General features: G+C 34.9%; 1 protein-coding gene across 14 annotated transcripts in view; it reads right to left on the bottom strand.

The window, feature by feature from the left end:
- LOC106877154 (uncharacterized) overlaps window positions 1-14748 on the bottom strand; it is a 125087-nt gene that overhangs the window by 69975 nt on the left and 40364 nt on the right. For 7 of the 14 annotated variants that reach the window (XM_089359240.1, XM_089359242.1, XM_089359239.1 and 4 more), the window contains 2 exons: window positions 9745-9801; window positions 387-3482 (listed from right to left, as the gene is read on the bottom strand). In XM_089359240.1, the coding sequence (XP_089215366.1) occupies window positions 387-3482; window positions 9745-9801 (3153 nt within the window). The remainder of the gene's footprint in view (window positions 1-386; window positions 3483-9744; window positions 9802-14748) is intronic. The other 7 variants (XM_089359250.1, XM_089359244.1, XM_089359246.1 and 4 more) reach the window with 1 other exon arrangement.

Here is a 14748-nt window from a genome sequence, read left to right as displayed (position 1 = left end):
CAAAGTGGAACGTGTTGACTAAAATCATAATTAACTGATCCTCCTGTATTTTCTTTTACCCAAAGCCAGGAACTTTTCAGCATGCTCTCACACACAGCATGAAATAAACAAATTCCATCATAATATGGCATGAATGGCATAAACCTATCATTGTTATCAATAATTGATACATGGCAACTTTCAAGTCAATGGGGGTATTAACTAGGTTGGCCTAAGCAAGCAGAATATGGCAGTGCCAAGGTTCAACTAAAAACACATAACTCAAAATCTTTCAGGAATTAGCATTTAAAAAAAAAAAAGAACAATACAGTTAATTTAAAACAGGTTCTGAGAACATAAAAACCTGGAAAAAAATATTACAAAATGGAACTAAAAGTCTGACTTACCATTTTTGCGCTTTCTTCGTGTGAGGGTTTTTTCTTTTGCCTTACGAGAAGAAGTTTGCCTTAAAGGTAACACAGGTACAATGGGTTTCTCAACATCGTTTTCTGATGTTCCTTTATCAAAGAACTCCATAACTTCTCTTTCACCAGAGAAAGTTCGGCTCCTACCACGTGCTCGTTTTGCACGGGGACCTCTACTGCCACGGCCTCCCCGCCCACGACGAGGACCCCGTCCAAACTCTACTGACTGTCTATGCATCTGATTGTCAGATTCAAAGTTATCACAAAGATTCTGAAATAAATCTTCAACTGTATTAATACTGTTCTCCTCATCAGAAAATGGGGTCGAAGACTGATTCATGCTCAGTGTATCATTCAATTTAGAACTGCCCAAATCTGTTGTAGTAGTAAGAGGTCTTTTATACCCAGTTCCAAAATCACCAACTGGCAAATTATTTAATATAGAATTATAAAACCTTGGATCATATTTCGTAGAATGGGTGCGTCTAGTAATATTAGAATAACTCAGGCTGGAGAGTGTCTCTGTTTTTTTACCTTGTAAGAAATTTATATAGCTTTCTTGGAAAGCATCAAAACACTTTTTGGATTTATTCTCCGTTTTTTTCAGCAGTTCACCATCAAGCATAACTTTATCTTGCAAGTGTTGGAATTCCTCATCAAACTCAGCCTGGAGTGTAACAGCTATTACATTGGTAGGCATTTGTTTTTGTTCTGCTTTAGTACGACTTCTCTTTTGCTTTTTATCAGACAAAGAGAAGTCAGCAGAAATAGTAGCCATAGCTGCTCCAATGGTCTCATCTTCTTGAGAGAGCAACTGTCGCTTCGTATCAGCAGTGTTGGCATCAACTAAATCATCAAATTCTGGTGCATCACCATCTTTATCCATAGCTAAATCTTCAAAACTGTTTGAAGCAGGTACCAAATCTTTTGGCGTTGATACCTGAGAGAAGTTCATGTAGGATGGGGGAGGTTGCATTTGCAAAGATGCATTCTGCTTAGAAAGAGTCATACTGTCTTGGCACATTGGATCCTGCTGGTGCAAATTCATCTGGTTGGGGCCAAGTTGGGATGCCATCGTATTAACATAAGATGATTCAGTCAAGCGCCTCATACCATAGTTCTGAATATCTGGTAGATCTGGCGTTGTTGTGGGTGGAGTTAAACTATCTGAGTATTGGTCAGTAATGGCAGCTGGCTGTTCAATACGATCAGAAAGAGGTGTAGCAGTACTGGGCATATCCTCAGATAAAACTCCTTGTGGACTACCAATACTACCAGATACTGATGGGGGATGCATGTTTGTCACATGATCAGATCCATGCTGAGAGCTCTCAACATTACCTCGTACTGAAAACTGATGCATACTTGCAGGAGATGCATCCTGGTGGTGGTCATTTAGGCGAACAACAGATAAAGAAGGGTCTAAAACAGGACTAACGTTTTGAACTTTGAGTCGCTGTTCTTCAACATGGTCTTGGTAAGTGGGGCTCAGGGTATCTTCAGTTAATGGTTGTGGAGGAAGGGTATCATGGCACTGTTGAGACATCACTTGTGCCATGTTGGGGAATACATTGGCTGTTCCTTGCGTCATATTTAGGGGTTCTTCATTAAATAAATGTTCTTGTCCAAGTTCAAGAGCTTTGTCATAAATTATGTCTTTCTTCTTGCGTCCACGTCCACGTTTGGGTTTAGTTGTTGAGTCAGCAACAGCTTGAACTGGAGGAGGTGCTTGCACTATAGTGGAACTGGGAAGAGGAGTCTGCGGGCTTCCAAGTGCTATTGGAGCCTGCGGACTCCCCACACTTATAGGTGATTGCTGCATGGGACTGTGAACACTTTGAGAAAGTTGGCCATTATGCATGTTGTGTGCTGCTGGAATAGTCTGAGGGCGTGAGGTGATACTCTGGACAGTCTGCTGCAGATCAGAAAGTGAAGGAGAGACTCCCTTATTGGCAGTACTGTGCAGCATGATATGAGAGGTTTCTTGAAGCAACACACTTTCTCGATTTTTCATATCTTGCATGCGGTCTTGACTAGATCCAATTGAAGCCAAATCTTGCAAAGAGACTGTACAGAAAGAATCCCCCTGTTGATGCTGTTGAGATGGTTGTTCAGAGAGTGGTTGAGTTGGACTAACAGGATCATAGCCCATCTCGGATGTCATATGATTTACAGAAGAATAAGTGGGAGCACTAGATGCTACAGAATAACTTTTAGTACTGATGCAGCTGTAGGGATCATACATGGGTGACTGCGAGCCAGACATATTTTCCAAGTCCTGGGGGGAAGAATAATTTGATGGTCTTGGTGTTGGAGGTTGAGAGAGAGGTGTAGCAGGTTGTTGTTGCTCATGATTCATGTTGGACATATTGTATGAAGAAGGCAACTGTGGCGAGTGGGCCGGTTTTGTTGATTGTGAAGTGGTGCGGCTATAGACTGGCGGTAACTGTGGAGATGGAACCGACTTACTACTAGGTAGAGAAGTTGAACAGTAGATAGGGTCTGGCTGGTAGGGGCTTCTTTGAGAAAGACTACTGATTGCTCTGTTGGTGCTGTGAGCTGGGGGAGGAATGTGTTGTTGGGGACTAGGAGATGCTGGCGCATAATTTCCTGGTCCAGAGAGCTCATTAGTGAGATTTGCAAAGGGATTTGATGAAGTTGGAACAAAATTAGACAGACTCCAGCTTTTGCTACTTGCTTCAGGAACATGAGGATTAGGTGACATAGGAGATGGGGTGAGACTGCTGGCTAAATCTTTGCTTGAATGAAAATCTTGATTAAAGAGAGATTTACTGTGAGCAGGAACTCCACTGTGAGAGGAGGTTACGTACCTCCCCGAGCTGTAACAGGTTGGTTGTTCTGCCGATGACCGAGGAGCTGAATCAAAAGGAAAAGAGGTGGGAACCGGTTTATAATGTGATTGGCTAGGGAAAGATGATTGTAGATTCATACTATCCAAAAACTGAGTGACTGAATTGTGTAATGGATGGCCATAGTTTACTTGAGGAATGCCCCCAAGACCACGAGCTGGTGGTAGAGATGTATGTGGGGAGAGAGATGGGGACAATGCCCCTAGACCTACAAAGAAAAAAAGAAAGAAAAAACATTGAGACAAATGCCAAGGAAGTTATTGAATTTGTGTTCATATTTCTAGATAGCAAAAAAAAAAAAAAAAAGGTCTATATTTGGAAAAGGATTCTGAAATACATAACTATTTGGATTTTTAACAGTTTCTTTTTAAAACTAAATTACAAACTATGTGTGCGTGTGTATGCATATGTGTGTGTGTATATATATATGGGTGTGTGTGTGTGTATATATATATATATATAAAATGAATAAATTTAACATTAAGAACTAAAATATTTTTTACTAAAATGAATGAAGTTCATTGAAGTTTTAAATTTCTATTCCTTCATTTCAATGGTTAATATTTAATCAGTCAAACATCTTTAAGACATGTTTTTCTTTTGTAATGAGCATAACAAATATATAAGATTTCATTTCTACATTCAAAATAAACAGGTCAGAATTTACATATCAATCCAACATGTACAAGCATGCTGGTTCCTTACAATTTAAAGTTTTATAATAAACAGTGTGAGATACTTTAATTTAATCAAAGCATAATAATGTTGATGGGAGAAATAAATATTATAATCAACAAAATTTGCACTTGATAAATACCTGCCAGAAAAAGGCAGCTTGAACACAAACAAAATCTCAATATTCAATGAATTATAAAATTAAAGTTATCACTTTGCTTTTTTTTTTTTTTTTTTTTTTTTTTTTTTTTGTAGCTGCTTTTTTTTTTGCAAATGTTAAGACTCAAAAAGCTGCTGAAACAACCATTCTGTACAGCTAGATGGCACTCTTGTTGCTAATCTCTGAATCAGCAAGTGAAGATGGAATCTATTTTCAGGTGGATAAACTAAAGCAGTCAATTTACTGCATCATACAATAAGATATCTCACAATATATGGAGAAAAATTTGAACTCATAACTATCACCAATAGCCTGGCATCTTCTAATTATTACAGTTTCATTGTGTTACCATTAATATAATTTAAACTTAGGGGAAAATAACTGATTTTTATAATACGGAAAGGAGAAAAAATAATAAAGACAATATTTGAAAATATAGAATTTAAATGAGGAAAGAAAATTTTATTTCCTGCAGAAGACTTTAAAAATGAAAATCAAGTAACAAAGAGCAAAATATTGATATGTAAAGAATATAGAAACTATTTATGCTAAAATAAATTTTTATTATCATAATTATCAACAAGGAATTTGGATCAGTATCTTACAGTGTTTTATGACAAGGCACTAAGAACATTTAACTTAAATACTTAGAGGCAAAAGGGACACCAAAACATCGAATGAATTTGATCTGAATTTAACTATTAACACGTCGTCCATAATAATGTTCAACTAAAACATTTGAAAACAGAGGTCAAGCAAACTTGTTCAAAGCAAATTACATATTTTAAAATACATATCTCACTACATTGAAAAGAAACATAGAAAGTGTCTACTGGACAGGACAGCCATAGACAACCCTAATATACAGACATGAGTTTCTACCCACTTTTTAAAATTTTTTTTATATCATAATGTCATTGAGAGAAAAAGCAAATCAGGAAGCAAAATGAACAAGAAAAAGCAACTGCTGAAGCTCAATGGAATCGTATCCTATTCTCTGTTCTATGGAAGCATCAGGAAGGAAACCAACAAAACAATGACGTAATGGTGGCAATGGTGGTGGTGGTGGTGGTGGCAATGGTGGTGGTGGTGTGTCTATGTCCATTAGTCCTCTCACACATCCAGTTAAAACAACTGAAGACCACAAACTTAAACAATGAAATCTGGAAACATAATATCATCATGGAAGCAATGTTTCTACAACTTGCTAGGAAACCACAAAAGACTGGGTACATGACAGAAGCAGTATGTTCAGTAGGTACAATGAAAATTGTATGGTCATGATATTTGTGTGTGAAAACATCCAGGGTGTTTAGGGAGTGGGGAGAGTGTGTGTGAGAAAGAGAATGTGTGTGTTTGAGAGAGGAAAAGAGAGAGAGGGCGGGTGGGGGTCAGAAAGACTCCATTTTTTTTTTAAAGGCAAAAATTAAACAAAACAAGACTCATAAAACAAAAGTTACTAAACTCTCTTAGTGGAGATTATTTTAATCATACAATAACTCTTCAAAAAGAAGCCTGCAACATCAATATGCTTGTAGCAACAATATATCATGATTTAGCTAAAAGTTAGCCTAATTTCTCATGTGTAAGGCTCCAGGAAAACTTACATTTTTAATCTAATTTGGCAACTAAAAACTGATTGTGATTTTCCTAGTGTCAGAAAATTCTGCATTCTGCTAGGATAATTTATATCAACTTCAAATCCTGGTTGTCAGGATAAAGTATATTTCCATGCTTCAAATACTTATATTTGTTTTTATAAAGGAAATCAATAACATTAAAATATAAACCATTAAATAACATGCATTTTACATATTACTCAATTCAAAATCAGATAAAAGCTTTCTTTACATTGGAAATATAACAACATAAGGTTTGGTTTTTTGTTTTTTTTTGTTTTGTTATTTTCCCTACACCTTTTCAGCTGATCATGCATCTTTCCTGTTAAATTAATTTCTAACAGTCCAATAAAGAGCTTGATGATATACACAAAGTTGGGAGCTAGCCACGTTATAAGTCAAAAAATTTAGACCATGCTTGGGCAGTTTTTAAAACAGATATGAGTTTCTCCATCTGTTGTTAAGTTTAATATTCCCTGTCTGTGATACTGTAACTAAAAACATGTAGCAAAAGATTTCAAGAGCCTTCCTTGAGGGTTTTCCCCGGCCATATTCCTTCATTCACATCCAACATAGAACAATGTTCAATAATTGACTGAAATAATTAAGTTTTTCTTATTCTGGTCAAGTGACGGACAACAGCTGTTGTCTGGTGTTTGCTTCACGTTGTGCCATCCGTGCTTATCTAGCAACACAGATAAACGAAAAGAATTGATGGTATCTAGCCTTATATTATTCAATAGATTGTCTGAATTACAAATATAAGAATCATAGCAGTGACTTAAGATTAAAATACAGATGAGAATTATGCCAACGTGTTCACATTGGAGAGGGATTTAGTATACGTTTAGTCCCCCAATTTAGAGTTCAAGAGAAGAAAGGTGCTAGAATACAAGATTAGGTCTTGGCAGCAAAGGAAGAGAGTTTATCAATAGCAACACATTTACAAAATATTTATTAGACAATTTCTAACCAATACACTGACAAGCATTTGTAATGCGTTAAAATAGAAGGATGGTCTTCATTCAGACGAATATGTACTTGACTTGAAATTCTCAACTGGAAGTACACGTATTCCCAAGATCGCATACAAATTGTTGAATGTTTTATTCAAGCAATGCTTCGATTTCCATCAAAATGGGTTTGTGGGTCAACATTTTCAGGTCTCAGACCAAACCTTAACATTATCTTTGTTGTGCAGTTGCTAACGTATTCCCCTTATAATAATGAGCTTGTTGCCAAATGAACAGACACAACAATTTCATAATTTAAGACTGACATATTTGAAGAATATCTTATGAGGAGTGAAAAGGAGGAAAACTAAAGGAATTTGTCCAAGCTTCTCACTAACAAAATGTGTTTCTTGTTAAAATCAATATTTTTTATACTTAATTTCTGAGGGCACATAAAGAGAACCTGCCAAATTGCACATTATTAAGTGAGAAACAGAAAGATCGCAAACACTCACTCCTAAAGGTACACAGGGGCTCTATACAATAATTCAGAGATACTAAATCTGATGTGCCAATTCAATGGCTATGCAAGATGAAAATGGCTATACAAAATGAAAATGATAGTTAAAAACAGAACAGGACATAATGATGATTACAGTATAGATGATATGATAACAACAACAACAAAAACAAGGTTTGAGACATGATTGCAAACATTTTGATTCTTCACTGAATAGTAATAATAGCTACTATGTTCTTAAACAGTTACAACAAACGATAAATGGATTTTATGATACTATGTCAAGAAACCAAAATAACTAATGAATGAAATTTCTTTATAATGTTACTAGTTATTTATTAGTATATATTATATACAGCTATTAAAATGCAAAAATAAAACATTTCTTAGAAAGTAAAGTGGTATCATTGAAAACTGAACTATTTTTTCCCCGTTTGCCAATAATTTACTGCAGTTCTGCAAAAGTATGTACAAATGATTAAATTTCATTTTCTTCTTTAAAAGCCCCCACCACCAGTTTTTCTAAATGGTAGTGGTATTGCTGCAAGTAACAGGGCTTCATACTCCAGTCACTGGTATTCTGTAGTTCAGTATTTTTATTTCAAATCCACACAGGGGTTACATTGCTTTTCATCCCCCCTTCAGAGTAATAATTTGAAAAGATATCTTTTACATACAGATTAGATAATCTAAACACCACCAACATAATCACAAAATGTGCACAAAGAAGAGATTTATTTAGTATAAAAAGTATAAATTTTCTTAGCATCTCATTCAATTTCTTCACCAAGACTGATAAGTTTAATAAATAACATTGGAATACATGCAACTCACTGTCGGACGTCAATAACATTATCACATTATATCTATAGAATACTGATATCAACTACCAAATTCAACTTGTAGAATGAATCTTTCCTGGAAAAGATCCCTTCTCGTTTTGAAATGGTATCAAAGATGATGTACCAAAGAAGTATACCACACTCTGTTATTTAAAGAAACGGTTACTTATTCTTTCAATAAAGTAGCTATACAAATCAACTGATGAACATAGGATAGTAAATTTAACCCTTTAGCATTTAAACCAACCATATCCAGACTAAATATTCTACCTAAATTTTCAAACCAGCCAGATCTAGCTGCTCACATCTACCCTACAACGTCATTCTAAAAATATACAATCACATCATTGAAATCTGAAAGCTACAAGGTAATACATGATTAATTCAAAACAATGTGAATAAATAAGTATTACATTTGACCGAATAATCTGAATGCTAAAGGGTTAATTACAGTTTTTGCTTAACCTAATGACACTAGATGCTGTGACGGATCACATTAACGAGCTGTGAGTTAGTTACAGTCAAGCACCTCATCAACCTCAGTAAATTAGAATTAGATCACGCTCATGTCAGTTTGCTAATCTATATAATCAATATTATATATGTGTACAGGGTTTTATTTTTGTTTTGTATTTTTTTCTTCTTTGTGATATATATCAATCTTCGATCTTCATTTCTTCATAAATATAATATGCTAACATACTCTCCATAGCAACATGGATTTTACAAATAAACACATTTGAAAGCGCTTGCTTTTATTATGGCTTCTTGATTGAAATGTTGTCAAAGTTTGTTTCCCTAACGAGGTAGCTTGATTGCTTTACTGAGTCAGTTACTTCAACAATTTACTCATAATCTTCATCCAAAACACAAATTAAAGTTTAGAAAGATTTCTCAAAGATAATAAAAGCTATTCCCTTTTTAACAAGCTTTCACCAAGTTTTTATAGCAAGCAACGTTTCAGTAAATGCATTTAATACCATGTATTCTCTATGTTTGTAAGCAATAACACCCTAAGAATTTCATCATAAATGCATAATAAATTTATACTGAATAATTCACCAGAAAGGAATGTATTATAATTGTACTTTGGAGTGCAATTATAAAAATGTTCTGTTTAAATTAATTCTGTGATTAGTGTTAGACCTGTGACAAATAACTGAGAAGACATTCTTTAACTAAACCAAAACTACATATATATATATATATATATATATATATATATATATACACCAACAAAACTAAGCAGCAATCAGCAACAACTAATTTGCAAGCAGAGCAATGAACAAAAACTTATAAAAACAGCTGAGAAATATTTTCAGGGAAAAAATAATAATACAGGCACAAAAACAATTAGAACATGGAGGAATTGTAACTACCAAATAAGATATAAAAACAGAAAAATAGAAAAGGGTAATGATATGAAAAGAAAATTGCATTACTAGCAGGGGTAAAAAAAAAAATTAACCCTTAAAAAGCATCCACAATTGGAAAAAAAAACAAGATGAAATTAACATAGAGCTACAACCAGAGAAACTGCTGCTCTCACCAAATAACAACCAATGTTGAAATTAATTTTGATTGCAAAGATTGTGAGAGAAATGTTGTCACTTAATTGCAAGTTCTCAGGCACGGGACAATGTGGGGAAGGGGAAAAACTAAGTGAGCACAGTGTAACTGGCAGTAAGGAGGATTATTTACCTGTTCCAAGTCCTTGATCCAGTAGCGGCAAGTCATAACGGTTAAGGCAGGAAACAGCTGGAAAATCACGATTTTAACGCAGTTTGTAAGTTTTCAGTTATTAATTGCTACTGAAAAGCACAACCTATTCGCCCATCCACCCACTCACTCTTATGGTTTATTCTTAAATAAAATGCATAACAAAATTGCTTTGGGAATGAAATGATATTTGTTTTAAAGCTTCAATTAACACAAGCAACTTGTCATAAAGAGCAAACTCTTACTACATAAATGACATCTTGACTTTCGTTTACTCCCAATGTTTTTATAGTTATTAATATTTCAGAAGCACAGTTTTTTAAAAGCTAAATTTAAAAAGTAAAAATTTTTTTTAATGAAGCAAGCAAAAAAAAATAAATAAATAAAAGCGGTGAAAGGAACTTACTGAAAACCTTAAAGACTATTTTATATCAAATGGGCATTAAATTCTTTTTTTTTTTCAATACTAAACATAATACATATACACCTAAATCTGTTTAAGATTTGCATTTGACAAAATAGTTCTTCCTAATTAACTTTATTTTCACTTCAGAATTTTAAGAATTATTTTCCTACAATATAAAAATTTTTTAATGATTATGTGATATTAAATTCTAAACAACATAGAGGAAATAATATAATATGAAATCTAACAACATATATTTTAAAAGCCATTTATATTGAGTTTTATTATGATTTGTGTGTATTTTAGGAGATATATTTTAGCAATTAGTGAAATTATTTATTAACTTATACATTGCATTAAACATGTGTATGATTAATTTTTTTATTCGGTTAAATTACAATATATTCAGATGCTATGTACTGCTATCTTATTTTCAATTAGCAAGACCATGGAAATTCCAATTTTATAAATTTTCTCATTTCTGTTTTGACGCATAAATTCATAATAATGTTTCGATATATTTTGTTGATTATGGTTTTGATATCATTCCACAGTTAAAGTTGATTAAAGCATAACACTCAAACATGAGTATGAAGAAATAAAGAGCAAAAATAAAAACCCTTTCATTTTATGGTTTATATTAAAAATATCATAACCCATCAAATGACATTATTAATATCAGCAACAGCATTTTTATGCCCACTTTTTACAGGAATTGGACAGGGGTTCCTGAGAGAGAGTTCTATAGAACAAAACATCCTTCTTGTTTCCAACCTTTACTTCTTTTTCAAGATAATTTTGCTCCACTGGTCTGTGCAGGCTACAACGTTGCCAAGCTATGGGATGTGTTATTTATCAGATATAAACACCATCACCATTTTTGCTCACACGATAACAATGTGAAGATGTGCAGAAACATTCACACACACTCACATGATGGACTTCCATATAGTTTCTGCCAATCAAATTTCACTCACAAGGCATTGGTCAGCTCAAGGTTACGGTAGAACTCATTTGCCCAAGGTGCTGTGCTCTGTGACGGAACCTACAACTATGTGGTTATGAAGCAAACTTCTTAACCACACAACCATGTTGGGCATCAGATTTGGTTTAAACATGAATTTATGAAGTTGACTCAATTCTTAGAAATTTAACATGATTGCATTTGAATTAAAATTATCCTCTCAAGCTCATTTCAAACATTCATTTAACTAAGTTTGTTAAAAGATTCTGTTAGCATAGAAAGGACATCGTTATCATTATTTTAATGCCCACTTTTCCATGCCTGCATGGGTCAGATGGAATTCACTGAGGCAGATTTTCTACAACCAGATGCCCTTACTGTTCCTCACAGCCAGACATGTTTGCACAAAAGAATGGAAATGAAAGACACTGCTTGTATGATGGTGACACTCGCTTACAACCATTGTGATGCAAAGACAAGGAGACATAAAAACACACACACGATAGGCTACTTTCAAATTCCATCTACTGAGTCCACTCAAAAGATCATGGTCGGCCCAAGGCTATAGTAGAAGACACTTGCTCAAGGTGCCATGCAGTGGGACTGAACCCTAAACCGTGAGGTTGGAGAGGAAACTTTTAAACTACACAGCTATTCCTGCACCATATAATTAGGAAAAAGCTATGCAGCATGATTTCAAACCAGATACAGAACGTTCGATTTTTCAACACGGATCAGCAATTTATGTTCTTAAACTGTATACTTCACTTCTATAATCCACTTTCCCCTAATTCTCTCCATAACAAATGAAAAGTTGCATCCAACAAGATTTCTAAAACATTCTTTATTTTCATATGATATTCCCAACTAATATTAACAAGCTTTTATCAGATGCTGTGCAACATCATTTAAGCTTTTTAAGCTGCCACTAGTTTTTATAGCAGTGCTCGTGCATACTATATTACAAATGCCATTATCAGCTTAATTCCATAACCTACAAGCTTTGAACCATTTTAGAATATAAGATAATGACAAATGACCACATCCCGTATCTTTCAGCAAGTATACAATATGAAATGCCAGCGATAAACAAAACTATCTTCAGAAGTAACATGCTAATCCTTACCAACATTTAGAACCTTACAAGAATTATTCAAATATACATATCCTAAATAATTCTACCAAGATCAAAAACTTTTCCAAACAAAAATTATATGGTGTCCTAACATGGCCACAGCCTTGGGGATGAAACATGTAAAAGAAAAAAAATTTTATCGCATAGATTTAACCTTTTAGTATTCAAACCAGCCATATCTGACCCAAATATTCTCCCTGTTTTATGCACAAACTGGCCACTTACACTTAGCCTACAATGTCATTTTAAAAATAAACAATCACATCATTAAAATCTCAAGGCTACTTGGATAATGTGTGATTACTTGAAAATAATTTGAATAAATGAGCATCACATTTGATAGAATAATCTGAATGCTAGAGTTAAAGAATGAAGCTTATATGGATGCATTCATAGCAGGAATTTTGGTTGAGAGAATAGCACATGAGCTTGTGTGTGCCATAGGTAGGGTGGAGGTATGTGAAAAAAAGTGAAGGCAAACCACCGTTAGCAAATGGTATAGTCAATGTACAGTTAGAGTGATTTTAGCTCCCTTGGTTTCACTGATAAGAAGGAAGAGAAAAGCGTGCGCAATGTGTGGCATTATTACTCAGCAACATCAAAGAATATGGTGCTATTGGTAGTCACTGTAACGGTAAGCCGAAAGATGAAGGACATTCCCTACAGTGTATGCTGTGTTTTGAATCTATGAATCTAGATTGGTAGACAACATAAATACACCACATATGCTTAAACATATATATATACGCCTACAAGAATAACACACACATACACACACAGGTTAAGCATACAAACAAAAGATAAAAGTATACAGAAAATACTGTCATAAAGGTGGAATATTTGTTACTAAGAACCTGACAGATCTGCATTGCTAAAAGTTTCACAAATGCAAAAACATGTTTGACCATTGAGATGCAACGATACTGAATGGGTAAGACAGTGGTGCCTTCTAAATACGGCTGATTGTCATTTTTCGCTCATGTATAAGGCTCGTTTTTAAAAGGAAGAGCCTTGATAATAATGTTCCAGCTCATTTCCTTCATCCTGAATCCTCCAGCTAAGACAGGATAAGGAAATGGAGTTTTCCTTGTCCCTTGGACCTGAAGGAATGCATATGCTGAATGAAGCAGCCGTTGAAACCAATGGTTGCGAGTCTTATGTAGTTTCTCAAGATACCATAAAGCGAGTTAAGGAGTGGCTCTATAGGCCACTACCTTCAAAAGACAGAAACCCCTCAATGAACAGGGAGATTGATTTTTTTTTTTTTTTTTTACATAAACAAACAAATTATATTTGTTGATTTTATATACTTTCATTGTGTCTGGTGTTTTGCAAAAAGATTCCATCAAGAGAAAGCAGATTTTACATCTACATACTGCCAAGAGGTGGGGGGAAATGTTTCTTTCTCAGCAACCTGTCCCCCCCATACACACCTCCAATCCCATAAAAGTGTATCGTGAATCATACATGATGCATCCCCTTAGCTACTAGTATCAAGAATATAGTCCTGATCTCCAATTGCTACCACGTGTGGTATTCAGTAAACACCCCTCTTAACACACTACTACTACTACTACTACTACTGCAGTGTGTGCATGTGTTTATGTGCATGCCCCCACTTCTCCAGATCCAAAGGTAATCAGTGATCGGCTGTACAAATAATTTAGTACATGAAAACAACTGGTCATACGAGAACCCACTGGCCACCAACAAAACAACCACACACACACTCTCTATTTTCGAGACGCAGAAGACAAACATCAAATCATTTATTCACCTTCCAAGAGAAAGTCCTCACCTCTTTCACTGTCACTGTTTACATAAGCACAACAAAAGTTTATATGTATAAGAGATTATAGAGGGGCTGGAGCAGAGCCAATTATGATCTGTACAACAAGCAAGATGAAGCCAAAGCTGAACTAGACTCTTCACGACAAGGAACAGAGTTGCATATTCTCTTGGGTGGGTACCAACGAGGAGTGAGTGGGAGTAGGCAAATTATTGACAGATAAGGTGGCTGAGGTTTATCAGTGTGTGCGATAGAATAATTAAGCTTTGTCACAAACAACATGAGGGTGACGTCTCTGCGTGTGAACTACAATGAAGGGTGACAGGTGAATGAATGGACGGTTTTTTATAAGGCCCACTTGCAGACTATTTCACTGACAAATGAAAGCAACTTTGTTATCATGACTGTTGTCCTTATTAAACATGCTTCTTCTATGTACATGCAGGCTATGGATATGGTAAGGGACAGAGAAGAATAAAAGCTCCATTTGCTGTGATGCAAATGACCTAACTATTTGCAACACTAACTTCAAGAACGTGACCGACCATTTGATTGTCTGCAACTAAGGCAAACATGCAAACCAAAATAGACCACATATTCATCAGGAAACAAGATATGCAACTGGCTGTGAATACTATGGCTTGCCTTGGAGAATAATGAGTCACACAATATTGACTGGTGATCAGCAACCC

The sequence above is a fragment of the Octopus bimaculoides genome, chromosome 11 (genome assembly GCF_046866305.1).
Source record: "Octopus bimaculoides isolate indiv1 chromosome 11, ASM4686630v1, whole genome shotgun sequence".
Taxonomy (NCBI): domain Eukaryota; kingdom Metazoa; phylum Mollusca; class Cephalopoda; order Octopoda; family Octopodidae; genus Octopus; species Octopus bimaculoides.
This window is presented reverse-complemented; position numbering and strand designations above follow the sequence as displayed.